Source organism: Protomyctophum parallelum, assembly GCF_964188405.1.
Source record: "Protomyctophum parallelum genome assembly, chromosome: 14".
Classification (NCBI taxonomy): Eukaryota; Metazoa; Chordata; class Actinopteri; order Myctophiformes; family Myctophidae; genus Protomyctophum; species Protomyctophum parallelum.
The window spans coordinates 27,977,851-27,999,642 of NC_139709.1; the positions used below are offsets into that span (position 1 = coordinate 27,977,851).

At 44.7% G+C, this 21,792-nt stretch overlaps 1 protein-coding gene across 1 annotated transcript in view; it reads right to left on the reverse strand.

The window, feature by feature from the left end:
• Nucleotides 1-850: 850 nt before the first annotated feature.
• The window catches only part of LOC310870405 (cadherin-2-like), a 70,178-nt gene continuing 49,236 nt past the window's right edge, over nucleotides 851-21,792 (reverse strand). The window contains exons 5-16 of the mRNA XM_083781614.1: nucleotides 20,419-20,574; nucleotides 18,961-19,105; nucleotides 17,451-17,623; nucleotides 16,292-16,429; nucleotides 15,096-15,281; nucleotides 13,318-13,571; nucleotides 12,429-12,571; nucleotides 11,157-11,390; nucleotides 9,642-9,875; nucleotides 9,068-9,207; nucleotides 5,495-5,659; nucleotides 851-2,265 (exon numbers count right to left, since the gene is read on the reverse strand). Of these exons, the coding sequence (XP_083637740.1) occupies nucleotides 2,059-2,265; nucleotides 5,495-5,659; nucleotides 9,068-9,207; nucleotides 9,642-9,875; nucleotides 11,157-11,390; nucleotides 12,429-12,571; nucleotides 13,318-13,571; nucleotides 15,096-15,281; nucleotides 16,292-16,429; nucleotides 17,451-17,623; nucleotides 18,961-19,105; nucleotides 20,419-20,574 (2,175 nt within the window). The 3' untranslated portion in view covers nucleotides 851-2,058. The remainder of the gene's footprint in view (nucleotides 2,266-5,494; nucleotides 5,660-9,067; nucleotides 9,208-9,641; nucleotides 9,876-11,156; nucleotides 11,391-12,428; nucleotides 12,572-13,317; nucleotides 13,572-15,095; nucleotides 15,282-16,291; nucleotides 16,430-17,450; nucleotides 17,624-18,960; nucleotides 19,106-20,418; nucleotides 20,575-21,792) is intronic.

A 21,792-nucleotide genomic window follows, 5' to 3' on the forward strand; every position in this document is an offset into this window, starting at 1 on the left:
GCAGCTCCCTGAATTACAGGTCCCAGAGCAAGAGAGGGGACAGGGAGAGAATTCAGGGGAGCAGTGGGCTAAGTGGTTCTGTGTTTTCTAACAGCCAGGAACCACAGACCCACTTGGCCCAGGAGTCCAAATACATGCATATTTCACAGTCCCTGCGGGCAGTGGCTAGCCGTGTGACCTTCCTCTCGAGGTCAAGGTCACTCTGGACTGCTGTACTATGCATTCCAAGATGCCAGAGGATACTTGCTCAGCAGTGGATCGATTTGGTCTTTTCCCGACCTCTGGCCTTGAGTTACCTAGGGGACGCATTAACAGCACAAGTTTGATAGTTTATTCTTACCTCCCAGACAGCATCATCAATATTCTAAGATCATGGGAGCCTTCAGCATTTAACTCATGTATTCAACACGTGAAAACAATAAACAGAATTTTTAATTGGCCTTAAATAACTTATTCTAAATTCTGCCAAAAAAAAAGAACAAAAAACAATGAACAATTTTTCATCTAGTTATTTCCCTGTGAGATACTGTAGAGATGCAATTTGCAACCTCATTAAGCCCCTGAACCAACGCTGAGCTCGAGGAAAACAAACAAATAATGACGCAGTGGTTAGCTCCAAAATTAGCATTTTATTTGGATGGTTGGGGTCAGAGATGTATACGGTAATTTGTATTCCAGTACATAACGTTTCTCCACAAGGCTTCAGTTCAAAACCTTTCCCAGTCTTAAAGCTGATTCAGTAATTAGTGCCCACTGCCTACAATGCCCCAGGACCCCTACTCCCTCCCCCTCCTCCTCCAACCTCTTTTTGGTAGAATTTGGTATTCAAACAGTTGTGCTGACAAGAATGCATTTTTTTTATTTTCTTTTTATTTATTTATTCACTCAGATGATTTTTTTCTTTTTCTTCTTTTATACAAAAAAATTTAACTTCTACACATTTAATGTCACCCAGATTTTTTCTTTTTCTTTCACTTTGTAAATAAATTTTGGGATCAACATTTTTCTTGTGAAAAGATAAAAACATGCAAAAACTTTTAATTTGTAGTCCAAATTACACATTTACAAGTTTGGAACTTTTTGCACTTCATCATCATACTACATCAAAAGAAAAAGGAAAGAAAAAAAGAAAAAAAAAAACATTATGTACACACGTCTTTTTACAGTGAAGTAAAAGTTGAAAATATTCAATGATGAATAAGGCAAATGAAGTGTACATGTACTGTATTATAACAAAACACTTTTGTTTTATTTGCAAAATACTACACCACTTCAGAAATAAAGAAAACAAAATCTGCTACAAAAGTATGATTTATGACTCCCTTTATTTGCAACCAGCTGCATAAGTTTAAATTCTTTTTAGTGAAAAAGTCTAAAAGTCTAGCATACTGTACAGTGCTGTTCTTAACTGTTCCTTCCCATCCAAGCTTAACAAGGGATCCTTCATGTCTTCATCTTCATATTTGTATTTAAATAGTCATTTTCAACAAACAGCAGTATTGTGTAACCAAAAAAACAAAAAAAGCATGTAGAAGCATACCATAGTGTAACATACTTTCTTGTTTCGAAATCACTCCAAAAGTCAGTACCATTAAAGCCTTGAACATAAAACTAATCATTCAGATCCAAAAAATGTACAAAAAGGCACATTATATCCCAGTGCTTCTGTACTGTGAAATTCAAGTGTAACTGAGCGCGTTCAATACCAACGATCCCAATGGTGACAGTCCACCAATGTCCCGATCCGCCTTGCTCCAAACCTGGACAATAGCCTATAACCTAAGCCTTCAACAAGCATATGTATGCGCAGACTACAACAATAAGCCTAGGTTGGTTGTTTTTTGAAAAACAAAACAAAAACAAAATTGATACTCATTTAAATTTTTTGTACTTTTCTGTCAAATCCTCCTTCACTCTGTCAGAGAACATCAGTGTATCAGAAGCTGTCCACGTCCCATCAACAGGGGAGGGGGGAAAAAAACAACAACAAGATCCTCTTTCCTTTTCTTCACCGTTCGTCTTCATTCTTCCACCTCTGTGAAGGGGGCTACATGCGCCCTAGTCGTCACTTCCGCCATACATGTCTGCCAGTTTTCTGAAGCGAGGGCCCCAGTCGTTGAGGTAATCGTAGTCCTGGTCGCCCCCGCTGCTAGACGAGTTGAGGGAGCTTAGGGAGCCGGCGGTGGAGCCACTTCCCTCATAGTCAAACACCAGCAGGGAGTCATAGGGAGGGGCGGTGGGATCGTTGTCCGCTGCCTTAAGTCCCTGGACACAAGGAAATACAGAAACATGGTTAGCTGAGCAGACTGCAGGCAGTGTTGTAAACGTACACCAATGTTGCCTGCCAGGAATAATGGATATCAACACATCACCACCCCACCCTGCTCTCGCGCGACCCCAAAAGTATAATGTATTGTGAGCTCTAACAGTGGGGTTTTCCCCCTCTGCACACATGTTCAGGATATCAGGTCCTTGTCCAGATTAGTCAGGCTCTAAAGTTCCTGTGAGTTAACACGGCATTTTGGTTGTCGGGATTCTCCCGATGGTTTCTGGGTTGGAGGATTATACATTGCCTGATCAAAAGCCAAGAAAAAGCATGACCAGCCGCCTCAGATCTCTGGAATCCTCTCCTCTAATGAGGCAAATCAGGCAACCCCTTTCCCCCTCTGAACCCCCCTACCATCACCACTGCCCTCCCCATCCCATCTATCCGTGGGCCGGCATTGGCCAGGATAACTCTGGCACTGACACTTTGTAATCTAGTGCCTGGGTGGCAATCATTTTTCTTTCCATTTCACATTTCTCCTTCCACTTTCTACTGCTATCTAAAACCAGGGGTGGCCATTTTACTCAAAAACATGTCCTTGCGTGAGTGCATGCATACGTGCGCGCACTCCATGCGGCGTGCGTGCGGTTTGTGGAGGTGTTTCCATTTTAGAAGATTGTGCTTAACATTCCCAGAAGCCCTCATATAGCGTCATGAGAGGTCCTTATGGATTGGTATTGATTTCCCAGCCCATTCCTTAACGGGACTCAGGAGACTTGATGGATTGCTAATCTAGCGGTGGAGATGTGCTTTGGCCATGAAGCACTTTGGATGTGAGCCTGGTGCCTGGTCTCTCTCTCTTATCGCGCAAACTGAGGACATCTAACAAATAATAACTGAATTAGAAGAAACTGTGCAACACAACACAGAGAGAAAGAGAGGAGCCCAGCTCATTGGGAACATGTCAGAGATGTATAGGGCCCTCTAAGCCTGTCATTATAGAACTGCAATGCCCTCAAATGAAAAGATGGATTGAAACAAAGTGCCTGCGCACTTAGTGATTATTTTCTACTTGTTAGCCCTCGTTAAATGTTTGCTCAGGGCTGTAGTGCTGATAATTTGGTGTGAAATATGACAGATGGATCTTTCATTACAATTACAGTCATCACTGCTCTGCTAGTTATAGCCGTCTCCGTCTAGAACCCAACGCGGCGCCCCAACTAGCGGTCTTATAAGGTTAGTCAATCATAGAGCTCTCCCTGCTAATTCCATTAAAACAGACTTATTCACTGTACTGGAAACAATGCCCCTCTTAGTCAAATGATGAAATGTTCTCAGTTCAGGGGATTTGCTCATCACTCTCTGTCCGACAGAGAGACAATGGGGATCTGTGATCAAATTGACTAAGATACGAGTTAAAGAAAACGACCATGCCATTGGAAACAAGGGGTATAGTAGTCCAGCAAGCAATCCATCACTTAATTTCCGCTCGCTCGTGTGTGTGTGTGTGTGTGCGTACGTGCTTTCTCACTGTCTTACACTTAAGATGTGTACATGCCATGGCACTCTGCGCTAATATGCCAGACATTAGCCCCCTCAGTAAAAACAGAATATAAGGTTGAATAAAAGAGCATTGTTGGACCCACTGAAAGGTTAAATTCCTGGGCAGATTTGCGACCTAGGCTTACTTTTTTTTGTATCCCTCCTATTTAATTAGGAGCGAAAGGCTCTATGGCTATGGGGTTGTATTCACCCATCATTGCATGCACAAAATAAGAAACCCCCCCAAGCTTCTCTGGAGGCCAGCCAGAGCAATGAATGTTCAGGTCAAATTCCAGCCGCAGATTCACCATGACTGAGCTTTAGCGATGTTCAAATCTGGGATTGAACACAGGCCGTCATTTGGGGGCCGTAATGCGAATTTCTGGGAGGGAGTCACGGGACACTGACTGGAACCCCCCCCAAACCAACACACACACACAGTTATTGGGGGAAAAATAAATGTAGGCACCAGCAGATTGTCACTCCCTTGAGTATGCACCTGTCCTTTTTTTTTACAGAGCAGTGTAAAGACACTCAACCTCTCTCAATAGCGAGTTGGTATGACAAGTGTATTCAAGACACTATTCGGGGAAGGGAGTTACAGAATGTGTGTGTGTGTGTGTGTGTGTGTGGGGGGGGGGGGGGGGGGGGGGAGAGACAATGTGGGAACGAACTCAAAACTGTGCTCCATTTGTACTGCTGTGAAACTCTGGTCTGTTGGAGCTGAAAAATACATGACCGTCCTTTTCATTTTACATTCTCCCTTCTTGCTGGAGTCAATGATGGCCTGGGGCAGCTCAGGGTGCAGAGCAGTGTGCGTCTATGGAAAGCTGAGGTTTCTCTCATCCCTTATTTCTACGCTGTCACATCTATTACTCTGCTCACTTTAAGGCGAGGAACAAGCGGGTAAACAATTATATCCAACTAAATGACAGTAGCATCATGTAATGTTCTGACTTTACATAATGTCTGGGTTGAGAAAAGAACATCATGTAATGTTCTGACTTTACATATTTGTCTGGGTTGATAAAAGTCAGATAAGAAACACTTTCCTGTCTTAGTAATTGCCTTGAATATACTGTAGAGGTAAGCAAGCAAGCGCAAGATATTACACTCTTTCAGTCTACACACTTTCATATAAACAATTGTTAATTTAGATACAATCACTGTCATTCAATTTCAAAATGAAATTGAAAACTGAAAAACAAACTCAAAACTGTATTGAACAATTACCCATACATGGATAGAAAAATGTGTTTAACATTTAGTTTTTTCAGAAATTACTTCCGCCGTGTGTGTTTGTGCACACACACACACACACACACACACACACACGATGTGAAAATCTAACAGATTTGAGTTAAAGACAAAAGACTGATTGGTTTCTTCTCCAAACAGTTCCTGAACAGTCTCAGAACATCGGATACATGCATCCGTTTGACAGTCAAAGATATCCATTTCAAACCTTAAAATAAGCACTGTACATCTCAAATAAACCGCAACGGAGAACATGATAGATGTGTCACATCATTATTCATCCAGCGTTTATTCCAAGTGTTATATATAGTTTTTATTAACACCTTAAACATTCCTAATTAATCGCATGACTTTAGAAAGATAATCCCTTTTTTTCTTTTTCACACAGGCATGCAGCATGTGACGGCTGTTTGGCTGCTGTTTTTTTACCTCATTGATGAAGTCGCCGATGTCTCCGGGGTGTGGAGCCGCTGACCTCATGGGGTACTGAGGCTCAGGATGGAGGGGCCTCTCGTCCATGCGGCGGATCCCCACAGGCTTGATGGCGTCGGGCTCTATCGTGTCTGGCTGCTGGAGCTGGCTGAGGTCGTAATCCTGGAGGAAGACGACAAAGACGGACAGATGGGGGTTGAGAACCGACCGAGCCAATAGTGCCTGGAGACAGACCCCCGAAACCACTCGACGACAGCAAGCTTTTGGGCTTTTCTTTTGGGCTCGACCGAGAACTAATAAAACGCCTCGAGAGAAACGGCGCGTCGGCAACCATATGAATAGAGGCAAGAGCGTGTTCGTATCACGTTGGATTTCTCAACAAAAAAAACACTAAGAGAAGAGAAGTTTATTTAAGTGGGATATAAAAGGTTCCAAAGTTAGAACGCAGGGTTTCATTTGAGCAAAAGGCTACGGCAGGTGGAGGGGAACTTTAATCTGGTTGTTTGTGTGAAGCACAAGCTCGGGGGCGAATTGATGCGTTTAATAAAAATACAGCCAACAGTGAGGGTATCCAAGCTTTCGGGAGCAAATCATAAGTCGCAGAGCTTTTCCACCATGCGAGGTGTGCTGCAGGAAGTGTGTGTGTGTTAGCGACTGTTTTGCTCTAATCAGGCCCCAGACACGGGATGGTGGATACGCATAAGCTATGGCTAATCCTATTAACATTACCAAGGCAACCTGAATGGCTTGCAGTTTGCACATACAGTCACAGGCAGGGGAAGAGGATGGAGCAGAGGATGAAGTGAAGAGTGAGGGAATGAGTTTAGAGTAACGCCCAATCTATATAGGCCTACATCATCGCATGATGGAACCAACTTCCTTGTATGATGGAATCATACAAGGAAGTATAACTGCAAGCTGATCTACACATAACTGATCTACAAGCTCATCACGATTTGATACATTGTGGGCTATTTTTAAGCATGAGAGAGAGGACGTGAGAGCGACAGAGAAAGACAATATAGGCAAGAGAATGGGAGACAGGATTTGAGCGAGGAGTGCACACGGGCGAGAGAGAGAGAGAGACAGAGAGAGAGAGTGAGAAATGTACTGTGATGAGAGAGTGCAGCTGGGTGAACTAGACGGTATCATGGCCACCGAGCGGACATGATAGAGAAAACGCCATCTAAGAATCGGGACATGTGTGCCTAATAGGCGTGCATGATGAATTGTCTCTCTTTAGGAGACTTTCCGTAATCCATCCAACTGTGATATCAGTCTTCAAAATTGTCTTTGCCCGGTTTTCACAAATATGTACCTACACGCGCGCACGGACACGCACTCAAGCACACAGACTGCAGACACTCCGATTTAAAAATAAACATGAGGGGGGGGGGGTAAAATACCGGTATATAAACCCTATGCTGTCGCGCAAACAAACCGAGACATGCAAACAACACAACTGAGCATGCGGACACTCGACAAACAAACACCTACTCAATTTCACACTAATAAGTATCATCCCAAATCCAAAAAAACAAAACGCATAGATTATTCATGTGTAATTCGATGTCACGGCCAATGACAGTAACCCTCAGGCCGGCAGCAAAAAGGACAGTGGCCACCACACATCGCACACACACACAGGATGTGGTCTGTCGGCTCGACTTCACGTCAGCCTGCCCTGACCCCTCTGGGACGTTGTGGGGGATGCAGAGGTTCACGACAAGGGTCAGGAGTTAGTGACAGCGACTGCAACATGGTCTTATAGTAGATAGTTAACCTGGAACATCTAGCTCTGCTGCCGCCCTCATGACACATGGCAGTGGAGGACCTGCTATTCACATAACAGTAACGTTGTTTATGCTACTGCAGAGTTACATCAAGAGTGTAAAAATACTTCACTTTAAGTTAACTTTACCACATCGCTTGGTATTGCTATTTTGGGCAATTATAGGCAACAAATCTATAAGCTCACAGCGTGGCACAATGCGACACGTTGTAGATCACTATTTATTTTTTAAATAGACACTTGACACCGATGGTTTTACTGTGTAGTACCACCTTATGCCTGATCTACATTCAAATTCAATACACTAGCTGGCTGCTTACACACTCCGGTCTGAAAGATAGACCTGAACAACAAACTGTATAATGAATGAATGAATGAATGAATTAAGGAGTGAATATATTACACTAATGGAACTTGAATTTAAAATGGTTTGGTTAGAAGTGGTCTTGCGGTGCAGTCGAGAATTCTGTTTATTTACAGGCACAAATGAGAGACACCTGCAGTTTTTGAATAAATAGGCTTAAAAAAAATTCAACAAAAAACAGTGGCAGGTTATATATTGACTGGATTTGAAAGGTATTTCCTCTTCAGTTTTCAGTTTCTTTTAAAATCAACACCGTTTAGGGTTAACACATGCTACATTTTACTGCATGGTCATTTAAAGAGCTGTGAGGATTGATCTCCATCCTGTTGCTTTTCACTCTCCAACAGTAACACATACAACTTGACATCATGTCTACATGATGCGTTTCTTTCTTTGGGTGAGCGTCGCCTGCGCAGTCACCCACTCTCCTGAAAATGATTATCCCCCGCAAACCCAATACAAACAACAGCAATGGCAGCAGTAACAAAAATCTAATACTGGCAAAGCAACCAATGGTCTGACACTTCAATTTCCTCCCCAGCGGGAGATGCGGAGAACAGAGGTGGGCATTATAAAGACCACATCGCCAGAAAAGTCAGGCTCATTTGACTCCTCGATTCTACGGCCGACGAGACCATTTTGTCCTGGCAACCTGCCCTCCTCTGCAGCACTTTGGAGCACTCCAAATGGAAAACTTGTTTTCCTTCGATCAGTCTGTTCTCTACTTTCTTCTTTTTTTTGCCTTTCAGAGGCGTTATATCATAAAACGGTTTTATTTCAACATGTTCCCTTTCACAACAGTTTAGAGATCACCGACTGGGATTTTGTGTGGGTGCATATCCGTCTGTGCGTGTTTGTCTGTGTGCGTGCGTGCGCGCACGCTACCGCCTGCCTAATCACCACCAGATGTGTAATGGCTTTGCAGTCATATCGTTACCTTAGACAGAGCTCCATTATTACAGCCCAGCAGCTGTCTGTCTCTAAATGACATTAGCTTTCCAATTACAAGTCTCTGAGGCTAATTTAGCCCCGGTCCGGCCCGGGGAAGGGAAGGGAAGGGCTCTCCCACTCATCTCTGCCGTACCTGAGCTCCATGTGGACTCGGGGAACAATTTAGCCAGCAGCAAGAAAATAGCCCATTTCGTACGACTATGAAACGATTCCCAGCTGCTAACCAGAGGTCATTATGACAATTGCATTTGAGAGTGTAGTACGGTGTATGTGTGGCCATGAGGCTGGGCTGTCAGCATATCGCCGCCGTCAGGTGGGACCCTTGCATATTCCAAACTATTCATATTCATTAACTAGAAAAAAAAAAGGGAAAAAAAATACATATTTATCTACAAATAAATAAAGCGGGTGATTCAATGTTTTCACCGGACAGTGATGTGTGTGGGCGTGCGTTCCACCGTACCTGATCCTCCTCTCCTCCTCCTTCCTCGTCGTACTTGAGGATGTTGTCTCGGACGTCGTCCTCGGGGTCGATGAGCAGCAGCTTGGCGTGACACTCCTTATCGCGACGCTTCATCCACACCACAAACAGCAGCACCAGGACTGCAGTGAGAAAGAGACAAGACCTCACGTTACTCAAGCCAAAAGAACAAAGGTACATATTTTCTCCAGATAAAACAATCCAATCCAGTGTTTTTAGAGCTCGGGACAGGGGACTGATGGTGTTTCAGAGCTCGGGACACGGGGCTATCTTTTTTGGTAATCCTGCAATAATCTGGCTGTATCTCGGATGATGTTTGTCTGTTGTTGTCTATCTTTATAATCCCTGTGTCCATGTGGTAAAGCCTAATTTATACCAGACCGATTTACTGAAAATAGCACATAGCGGAAAATAGCAGATCCACAAGCTCATAAACGCAGCACGGATGCAACATGTTGTGAGCTTATAGATCGGGTGTTTTCAGTACAACAGAGCATAAATTGGGCATAATAAGTGTGGGCACAGCTGTCCGAAGGAGGAGGTGGGGGGCACTCACTAAGGAGGATGATGATGCAGAGGAGAATGGCGATGATGGCGCCCGTGCCCAGGCCGGCGGCCATTATGTGCTGCGCGTCAGTGCAGTAGCCGTTGATGTCACACTGGCACACTTTGATGCGCAGGTAGGACGTGTTGGACATGGGCAGGTTGCCCGAGTCGGTGATGATTATGGGGATCTCGTAGATGCCGCTTTCCAGAAAGCCAATCTTCATGCTCACCTGCGCATAGTCACCTGAGAGAGTGACATAGAGAGAGACAGAGAGAGAGAGAGAGAGAGATTTGTACTTCAGCGTTATAAAAGAAGCTTTTAGAAGAATACAATGAAGCCATTTAGAGAAAACATTTTCAAGCGAGGGGGATTAAGTCAAAACAGTCATTTGTAGTGCCTGTGTTCACAATATGATTATGACCTTATTACCACTTTGCAATGAGTATGCGGCATGAGTTCCTACCTATCTAATCCAAAATATGGTCAGGATTTAGATTTGCAGCTCAGAACTCTACTGAATACCTTTTGATAATACTGCTTAGAATAAACTCCCTGCCACTATAATCCATATGCCCGTTATCCTATTAAGATATACTCACTGCGTTATGACTCACTGCATCTAATCGCTAACGCACAATAATACACGATTTCCCTCATATTTGTTCTGAATGAAAATAATCAATTAAAGGCCGTTTCCCAATGTAAACATGTATTACCATCTGCATACGGTATATGGAATGTAAGTTATATTTGTACAATGGACGTTTATATTTGCTGACATTGCCACATTTAACTGCAGGTCGTCTCCAGACTGTGGCACGAATTAAACGAAGAACAACATTCACAATATTACAGGCGCACCAATCTTTCAATAAATGAATGCCAGTAATAAGCAACAATGTTCATTAAAGCTCAGTTGTTTTTCTAATCCCCAAAGGATTAATATGAACCGTGATTAAATGATTATGATTGGTGATGATTATGTTTTGTTATTGTTGTTTTAAGGTCATATTTAACTTGCAAATGCTAATACAATATACTGTAACTAGTACATGTGCAGTTGTTGTCTGCCTTCTCTTCTGTGGAGACTCGTTGTGTGTGAAGTGATGCTGCCTGAACCTTATAAGCCCAATATTCCCCCTCACCAAGTGGGTGTTCTCTTTTAGCTCAGAGGTACACATTTGATGGAGACCCAGTACAGTTTGAATCACCGCATTGCCGTTTTAACCCATTTTGGGCGGGAACCCCTTTTGGTGTTTTAAACATTGTTATAATTTAGCCATTGAAAAATAGCAGTCTACAAGCTCATAGCGCGCCACCGAGTGGCGTGCTACGAGCTTGTAGGTCTGCTATGTTTTGGGGGAAAATGTGAAAATGTGGCACAAATCCTGACAGAAAACCGTCAGGATTTAGAAGACATTTTAGAATTTCGACGTCAGGCCCTAAATGGGTTAAAAAGTGCTACTAGTTAAACCAATTGCTATATAAGAGTGCTCGTGTTATGTTGTGTCTTCTCTCCCTTACCACTGAGTCTGGTGATGGTCCAGTTCCTCCTGACGTCCAGCGGCTTGTGGGCCAGCTCGAAGGCAAACGGCCCGGCGTTGGGGTTCAGGTCTCCGTCCAGCGCCGTGATGTTGATGGCGTTGGGCTCCGGTTTCTCACACACCTCGGCCTCCTGGGGAAACACCCGCGGGGCATTGTCGTTGATGTCCAGCAGGAAGATCTGCAGAGTGCCCGTGCCAGTTGCTGTCGGTATGCCTGGATGCGGCGTGGGCACGCACATAAAATAACAAAGATATTTATGAGGATATTGTATAATGCAACGCAAAAAACACAAAACAAGTATTTTTCTGTGTGGAAACCACATTCAAAATAGGGCACTTCAAACATCGGGTTCATGTGGGCGAAGACCGCATACTGATCTGAGAAGCTAATCGCAAATGGGGTGGGTGAGTCAGAGCGACGGACTGATATTTGGGCAATATCTGCACACCCACATTGTGTGTGTGCAGATTTGCGTGCGCGCGTGAGTATGCATGCATGCGTGCGTGAGTGTAAGCACACATGCATGTGCCTGAGGAATATCTTCCTGGCGACGGCCACGGGATGGGAATACTAAAGGGCAGAGACAGACAGAGCCCACTGTCACCTCCTCTCAGCGTCCTCTTCTATGCATTCACTGAGTTAAGAGGCTTTTTTACCATTCGGGCCACGCTCAAAGGGGCTAGTCATCCAATCCTGACCCATTAAGGCTGAGAAACCTCTTTATTGGTGGAGTTTTTAAGCTTATTGGCCTGATCGCATGCTCCACGGAACAGGGTAAACCTGAACAGAGGTAAAATCCTGTCAGGTTGCAGGAGAGGTGACTATGCCCCGCACGCCGCACCGTGGTTCTAGGATCCACATTAACCTTCAACTAAAGCTAGCTGGCGTACCAGACATGCCAAGTGCTCGGCGCGGAGCTGCCCTTCAAGCATGGATGCTGCTTTTGTGCCTCCGAGGAAAATAAATCCTCCACAGATTGGGTGCACTGATATAGCCGTGCCTGGTATAAAAGGCAAATAACAAAAGCAGTCTATTTGGTGTGCCGGGTAGAAGAGAGACCTTCAAAAGATTGGCCACACAAGGCCACCTTGTGCCACGTATACTTTCATAAACATGACTCTTGTCTGTTCCCGGCGGCGCCAACAATGACAGCCTGCAGTGGGGTTGGCTTTTGAAAAGAGGCAGGCTACATTAAAACAACTAAAACTTTACAGTCGGGTGCATTACAGGGTGATATTTTTTGCAACATACCGTTATCCGAGGCCATGAATGTTGCATTGTACAAATTGTTCTTCACAAAGGGGGACTCTCGGTCTAGAACGGCTATCGTGGTGATTCGGCCAGTGTTGGGGTCTATCTTCAGCCAGTTGGCAGGATCCGTGAGTTTTGCGTATCTGAGAGGAGACAAAAGAATGAGCGATTAAACAAAAAGCTCATAATCCTTAAGCATTCACTTTTAAGAGTTCAAAACAACATTCAACGTCATTGTGACTTTTTAGCACAGCTTAAAAAAAGCTGTACTGAGTATGCCTGGAAAGGCATAAACACAGGCATAAAAAGGGACTATAATATAGTCCCTTTTGATGCCTGTGTTTATGCCTGAGAGAGAATATTATTCTCTCTCTCTGCACCTGGTTTCATGAGCTTCCTTTGAAAATGCGCCGCTTCAATTAGGCTCCACTGTGCCTTGACAGACACAATGGCCCACCTCCAGTCCTTTTCCTAAAGCAGTGGTTCCCAAACTTTTTCGTGTCAAGGACCCCAAAATCAACATTTATTAGGCCACGGACCCCCCATTTTAAGACAATATGCCAGTGACCCCGATAAGGGAGGATTCTTACGGCTCTAGCAGTGATTCCGAAACACATTCATTTCATGGACCCCCAGTTTGACACGCATTATGCTACGGACCCCTGATTGAATGGCATTTCTATCTCTGGGACCCCAATTTATATTGTAAAACCACTGTTAATTTAACTCTGGGAGTGTACAAATGTATACACTCTCTGAGTCACAGACCCATAAGGGTCCATTTGGTTCCCAACTATCTCAAGATTGAGCTAGGTACCCCTTGGAACTCCCTCAAGTACCCCCGGGGGTCCCTGGACCACACTTTGGGGAACCCATGGTCCTAAAGTACCTGATGTTTTGCTGCATGAAGCGGTCGGGGTCCTGCGCCGTGAAGGTGGTCAGCGTGGACTCGGGAGGCACGCCCTCCTCCAGCTTGACCAGCTTGGGGTTGGGGTCGAAGTAGGGGCTCTCGTTCATGTCCAGCACGCGGATGGAGACGGTGGCGGTGGACTGGCGCGGCGAGTGGATGCCGCGTGCCAGCGGCACCTCGTTTACCGCCGCCACCGTCAGCACGTACGTCCTGAACGACTCGTAGTCGATGGGCTGCCGGGGGGGAAAGATAATGGAGAGGACGGATGAATGTGAGACGGAACATAATGTGATGCAAGATAACCCATTTTGAGCGGGAACCCCTTTTGGTGGTTATGTTATAATTTAGCAATTGAAAAATAGCAGACCTACAAGCTCATAGCGCGCCACTCGGTGGTGCGCTATGAGCTTGTAGGTCTGCTATTTTTGAAAAATCGTTAAAATGTGCCTCAAATCTTTCAGAAAATTGTCATGATTTACAAAAGAAAATCACACCCGTGTGAACCCCCCCCCCACCTCTCTCTCTCTCTCTCTCTCTCATTAGCAGGCAGCAGGCACAGCACTATGCCGCTCTGTTTCTGGCGCCCCCTACTGGTACTAATAAGTCACATACTCGTGCTCATGACCACTGATACATAGATACGCGTATACATAGATACGCACAGACATTGCTGGTTGCGCCACTCAAAAATAATAATAATTTCGACGTCGGGCCTGAACGGGATAAACAGAAGAAAATGACACTTGTCAGAATGTCAGTAATAAGTGACAATCTCCGAAAATGTCCATCAAGTGCAAATGGGGACATAACGATAAAGATAGATTCTCTCGCGTCTCGCCGCCGAGGAGCTCACGACGGGAATGACCCCTAACCGCACAATACCGAATCTGAACGAGAGTCGATGGTGATGCATGATCATAATCAAGCTTCGTCATCATTGTGATGATGATGATCACCTTAAATGAAGCAAATGGCATCGTTTTGTGATGACAATTCCAAATCGGCCCCAGCGTATGCCAACGAGCAGATCTCCCATCCGACTCTTATGAATTCCTCTCGTGTGCCTCTCTCTCATCGCTCCCCCTTCCACAGACTAGTGAAATGGAAGGTTCCACCACCCCGCAGCCGTCATCAGCATACATCAGTGTACTGACAACAGACTGATGATAGCTACAGGCTGGAACGTCTGTACTCTTGTCAACCCCCTCGTAAAAAACTATCCAAATGCCTTTCGGCTTCCGCGGTAATCTTTTTGAGTGCAAAACCTGCAGAGCGTTTTGCACTCTCTGAGCGTCCCGGTGACTCCCACCGTGTGCCTCGAGTGGAGCAAAGCTTCATGATTGGAATTTAGATTAAATACCAGGTCTCGACAGAAATAAGCTAGTATTGATCAGGTTTTAGTTCAACTTACGAGCATAAAAATTGACCCATAAGGAGGGAAACCAACATTTTTGCTGTGTGCACTACCGCAGAAAGGACCATGTGTATGTAATCTATGTATGCATGTGTGTATGTATGCATGTACAGTATGTATGTATGTATGCAAACTATGCATGCATGCACGTATGTATGTCTTTAAACATTTATTTATTTTTCATTCATATTCATTCACACAGACTGACCGGCACACCACAGCTCACTACAGCATGTGGTGTGGTGCACTAACCCAACGGCAGCATTATAAAGAATTTATCCGGATCTCATACATTCAAGGTGAACATCTCTCGGGGGAGATGCAGGCAGGCGTGTGGACTTACCTTGACCACGGTTACCAGGCCCTCGTTAGAGGTGGGGTCAGTGGGCACGGAGAACCTGCCCGTGGGGTCGCCGCCGGTGATCTTGTAGACTGTGTTCCAGGCCTGCGTGTTGGGCTGGTCTTTGTCCGTCACCGTCAGGTTGGCCACGATGACGTTCACCCGGTTCTCTGGTACCTCGCCGAAGAACTGCATGAATAAGGCATGAGTCAGGAGTCAACAACGGTGAGCCGTTAAGTGATACTGCTGGGCCAGCAGAAAGTACACAGGGAGAGAGACCGGCGACCGAGCCCCAACCAGGACCCGTTCCAGGTAAATAGATATCTACGGCAACTTATCATGTCATCGCGATCATCTCACGCGCTCCCCTGCTACTGATGGCACAACAATTGCAATAGACGTTTCAGTTATTCACAACCGCCATAAGTGCCTCATTCGCCCTGATGTACAGCAGGGCCGCTTGCCATCACAGCGCTCGCATGTGTCAACATTTGGAGCGGAGGGGTTATAACAGCGAACGCATGGCTGGCTGCCGGGTTGTTGACGCGGCACCAAACATGCTACGCAAGCAAAAAGTGAATGTGCGAGTGTGTTGGCTGAGTGTGTGTATAGCCACACTAGGGAGGAAGGTGGGGAGGCGTCCGGGACGGGTGCTGCGTCAAGGCCTCAGGCCTGATTTATACATTGTACTAGTGTGATGTGAAATGTGAGCTTTAGTCATATTCCATCATATTCAAGTGCTTTTGGAGAGAAATGATAGTCACATTCAGTAGTAGAGCACTGTAGAGGGGAGATGTGTGTGTCTGTGACTGTTCCCAGGTGATGATGCTCGTTGATGCTCGTCAAGGAAGGCAATTATGTTTCTGCACTGTCAAAAGTAATGCTACTTCTTTTGCAATGTAGTTAAATAAAAAATCTCAGGGGGAAGATAAATTATATAAAATTTAAAAAACTGTAATTTTTCTTTAAAATATATTTTCTTTTTAATATCGTGAAAACATCGTATCATGAACCTCATATCGTGATACGAATCGTATCGTGAGTTGAGTGAATCATTACATGCCTACAAATAAACAATGCAAAGATTGCCGGCAAGTACTTATTTTGCATCAGAACAATACACATACTTTCATATGCGTGGCATATACCGCTGTAAGGCAAAGTATAAATCTGCCGTTAGATATGAGTGTCATTTTTACCGTGTCGACCGTGAACTCTGGGGGGTTGTCGTTGACGTCGGTGACTTTGATGACGGCGGTGGCGGTGTTGGAGAGCCCATACATGGGGTTGCCCTCCATGTCGGTGGCCTGGATGATGAGCGTGTACTGAGGCACTTTCTGCAGGAGGGGAGAAGAAAACGGACATATGTTATAAAACATGCAGTTTCTATATCTGATAACATTTAGTCCCGTCTCTGAAAAAAAGTCAATGTATACAGCTTTCAATTTGTGATTTGCTCGCCGGTCGCCACCTAATTGCGATGACTAATGCCAGCTTTCCCAAATAACGCGTTCCCATTTATTCCCCCCACAGGAGGAGGAATTTGAGGCGTTATGATTTTGGTACGTGTGAAAGAGACACCTCCGCTCTGTGGAACATCATGAGGCATGATGGGGGATCCGGAGGTAACAAATGGCTCCTTTCACATTAAAAGGCACTCAGGTGACGGACCAGTTGCGAGGTAATGAGAACTGGGCAAATTACTTTCACGGTGGCAACTGCCGGACATCTAACAGCGGCCCCAGGGCGGAAGTGATTGAACAGCCACCTAGCCAGATTGCTCTCACCAGAATTACACCAACTGGCTCTCGCTTTATATATATTTTTTTCCTCTTGGTATCCCCCCCCCCCCACATCCCACACAGCTGTGCAATCCAATTAAATGATTTTATTGTAAAGGAAAGAGAACAAAAATAAAAAAAGGTGGAAAAAGAGATAACATTTTAATGCACAACGGTGCACGTTGCCACCATGTAATAGTAAATAAGTATGACGTGCCTGAGTCTATTTGTACTCATTTTTATACTTACTATTATGTACAACCAAAAATAACATGAATTCATGTCATGGATGGCTGTGCTAATGAGAATAAACTCTCATCAACCCATCATTTTAATAGAACTCAAATATACGAGGGAGGGAGGGAGGGAGGGAGGGAGGGAGGGAGGGAGGAATTTAATATGAGAGAGAAGAGAGGAGAGAGGAGAGAGAGAGAGATAGAGAGAAAGACCGAGAAAGACAGAGAGAGAGAGAGAGAGAGAGAGAGAGAGAGAGAGAGAGAGAGAGAGAGAGAGAGAGAGAGAGAGAGACACACACACACACACACACACACAGAAAGACAGAGAGAGAGAAACCAACCTCTCTGTCCAGGCCTGCTGCCACAGTAATGATGCCTCCTGTCTTGTTGTTAATGGTGAACATATTAGAGGTCGGGCTCTCTGGGTTCTGGGACAGGATCTTGTAACGCAGCATTCCATTGGCTGTTTTAGGGTCATCTTTGTCAACAGAAGTTACAGTCATGACAAATGTCCCTGAAGGAAAGAATGACACAAATGACAATGAAATTAGACAGACAGACAGACATGCACGCACGCACGCACACACACACTTCCTTTTGTCTCTCAGTCAAGTACAGTATCAAATTTAGCTACACTTAATGCACTATACTTTGGCAATGAAGAAGGCATTAGAATTGGAACGGTGCAGTGAGTGAGTCTCCAGATTTTTAAACCCTCGAATTATACACTGCCACACTGCCAGAGTACTTCTCGTGAGGTTTAAGAATGGCATAGATCACATCAATACTTAACGGCAGCCACCTTAACAAAGCAGCTGTGCCCGCGAGTGCCATCAGCGCTATGTGATCCGTTAGTACTGTGACGGAGAGTAGAGCTGGATTACTCAGACCACAGTACACTACCAGAGCAGAGCTGGATTACTCAGACCACAGTACACTACCAGAGCAGAGCTGGATTACTCAGACCACAGTACACTACCAGAGTAGAGCTGGATTACTCAGACCACAGTACACTACCAGAGTAGAGCTGGATTACTCAGACCACAGTACACTACCAGAGTAGAGCTGGATTACTCAGACCACAGTACACTACCAGAGTAGAGCTGGATTACTCAGACCATAGTACACTACCAGAGTAGAGCTGGATTACTCAGACCACAGTACACTACCAGAGTAGAGCTGGATTACTCAGACCACAGTACACTACCAGAGCAGAGCTGGATTACTCAGACCACAGTACACTACCAGAGTAGAGCTGGATTACTCAGACCACAGTACACTACCAGAGTAGAGCTGGATTACTCAGACCACAGTACACTACCAGAGTAGAGCTGGATTACTCAGACCACAGTACACTACCAGAGCAGAGCTGGATTACTCAGACCACAGTACACTACCAGAGTAGAGCTGGATTACTCAGACCACAGTACACTACCAGAGCAGAGTTGGAGGTTGGTTGGCCTGGCCTTGGACTGGTTGTCATACCTCACTTGTATGGGCCCCCTTAGTTTTTGTTTCCTACATTTGGTTTTTAATTATTATTATTATTATTATTTCAAAATATATATTTAAAAAAAAACATTCCAAAAAAGCAAAACTTTTCATGATTTAATAACACAATCCAATGATTATTTTCCAGTAATGTCATGAAGAAATGAAAGAAAAATCTAAGAAATTCCATAAATTAGAACAAATATTTGTGAAAATAGGCGATCTCCAAGCTCACAACGTGGCGCGAAGTGACACGTTGTGAGCTTGTCGATCTGCTATTTTCACTAGTTTGGGTCCCGGGCAAATGTGTTGTATGTTTTGGGGTCACGGACTGAAAGGTTTGGGAAGCAACTGTCTTACCTGGCTTGGAACCTTCAGGGACGGTGCCGTTCCAGATCTGATGGATGAACTCTGGCCTGTTGTCGTTCATGTCGATCACATTGATCACAATGTCAATGGGATTCTCCACTTGGTTTCCGTTGAGGTCGACCGCATGAGCTCTCAGCTGGGAAAAGGATATAAAAAAAACATAAATAAACAAATATAACACACAAACACACATAAGAATGAAACCCATCAACAAACAAGCATAAAAGCCTTAAGGGCCTTGCAAACGTTAAACGAGGAACGCAGGCGTTGTTGCCTGGATCAACCCTCCAACACAGGTCTCCCTCCAGGTCTGTTGAAGAGGGGCGCAACAACGCAAGCGTAAAAAAAGAAGCTAAATAGAATGAATACAAGAAGACTCACCCCGTTTCTGTTTTCCTCCCAGAATTTTCCCCAGTTAGGGGTGGGAGAGGCTGGCCAGCAGACGGCTGGATTTTGAATTTCTCTAACTATAAACTTTCATGACAGCAGACAGCCTAAGTACAAATATAATTTATGAAAAGCTACTACAGTGAAGTCTGTTCACAGAAGTTGTTGTAGGATATGTGGGGATTAGTACCATTTGAGGGGGCAAAACCTTACATATACGAAATAATACTAAATTGTTTATAGGGTCAATATAAGTAATATAATATAGCCTTTCCACAGGAGTATCTTTTTATATTTTTCCAAAAAGAATACAAACAGCCAATAGCATATTACAAAGTTATCCCCCTCACTGGGGAAAATTCCGGGAGGAAAAACGGGCACACACCGGGGTGAGTCTTATCACCCCGGTCTGGTGAGTCGCGGGCGTGTGCACGTAACGAGCACGCGCGCAACAAATGCACGGGACCGCGCTCACGTAAATACGCTTGCGTTGTCGCACCGTGACTTCTCCGAGCAAAAACGCAGTTCTCATTGAAAATGAACTATAGGATCGTTTTATCGCTCCCCGTTTGCAATGCCCTTTAGTTGCATTTTAAAGTTTCCCCTTTTATTCAAACAGACACTGTCTGGAGCTGAGAACAATACTTCATAGCCATACAGCCTTTTTTTGAAAGAATAGAATGCTTTAAATTCTCAGACGGATAAGTCAGATTTCTTCAAGGACCAACGGCCCAGGCACGCCCCAGCCTCTATGAGGGGACTAGTATGTGCATATGGGGGCTGCAGTGTTTGGGCTACGTGGGGTCCTTGAGCAGAGGCCAACAGGCCAGACTGGAATGTACAATCCTCACCATGCAGCCAGAGCACATACCATAGCACGAGATAAAAGCAGGTTGGGAAAACATTCACAAAAGAGATTGTTGCGGGCAACACTTTAGCTCAGAAAAGGCATTTGATTGATATTGGAACACTAGTGCCAAAACCCTGAGTGTTAATCTCGCTGCTGTCAGGTGGAAACCTTGTATGTTATTTTTTTTTCTTTTTTACAGTCTAGAGACTTACGTGGAAGTTGTTGATGTGCTCTCTGTCCAGGGGCTTGTTGACGGACAGCTCTCCGTCGATGGGGTTGATGATGAAGATGCCGGTGGGAGGCTGGTCAGCACCGGGCCCAGTCACACTGTACCTCAGGGAGCGGTTCTTATCGTGGTCCGATCGGATCTGTGTGCAGGCACAGTGGAGAGTTAACACCTATGATGCTAAAACCGTGTATGCACGTCTTCTCTAATCAAACCGGGATGTGACTTGGACGTGTATACGAGTCTTTTTAATGATATAAAACGGCTGTAATCTATTTTTTGACAGCTCTCGTTGCTAGGCAACGGCTTGTACAGTGCTCCTGGACATGTTTTTCGCTGCATGCTCGCAGCCGTTCACTTCCTTATTTATGGGGCCGACAAAATGTTGCTCATATCTCTGAATCTACGCTCTCCATGGTTTTGATCAGAACGGCGATGTTCTGTCCTAATTTCTGACTTAACCAAGCATCTGGTCTGGAATAGTAACGCTTCTAGAGAGAGATCATAACATCATACATCCCAGTGTTGGGGGGAAATGGAGTAAGATCTGCCCATCTGCTTACCACTCTAGTGCCTATATTCTGAAGAACTCTGGCAGCATCATACGTTAATAATTAATAATGGATACACAACAGTATTAAGTAGTAGTAAGACCTGTATATAATGGTGTGTGTGTGTGTGTGTGTGTGTGTGTGTGTGTGTGTGTGTGTGCGTATAGGAAAGAATAGATGGCTCTCCTGCAATTTTCAACCAGTTTTTAAACGGTTTGGTTTGTTATAAACGTCAGATGATACTGCATACTTATAATGGACCTTCACATAAAAACGTTAAGCAGATAACCATCCTGAATCAAAGGCACGTTGATAACGTTATGTAATGAATCAAGATTTCAGAGAGTTAAGAGTATTTTTGTTTGAGCTGATCACCAGCTAACACAGAGCGCACCAGAAAGGTTCACTGTAGCAACTTACAAGATGGCCTTCGGTGAACGACGCCAGAGACTCTCTGCCTTGCTCCATCTAGCCTTATATGTCTATGGTGGTATCTATTTATAAATCCAGGAATCTCTGTCTATCTGTCTGTGTCAATGTTTTTGCCCAGATGCACAATCATGGTGCACCATAGAATGGCTGACGTCAAAGACTTGCCTCTCAAGAGTACTACGATAAGGGATACTGTAACAGCACAGCACTAAGTACTGTGTGCTGCACAAGTGATTAAAAAAATAAAATAGGACCCAGCAGCTCCCACCCCGCTGTGTAGGTAGCGGGGAAGCGTTTCACTTTATTATTAAAAACAAAATAGTCTCGCCTATACCGTCGTCAATCCCACTCGCCGGCCGTGTAAGCCAAGACACACG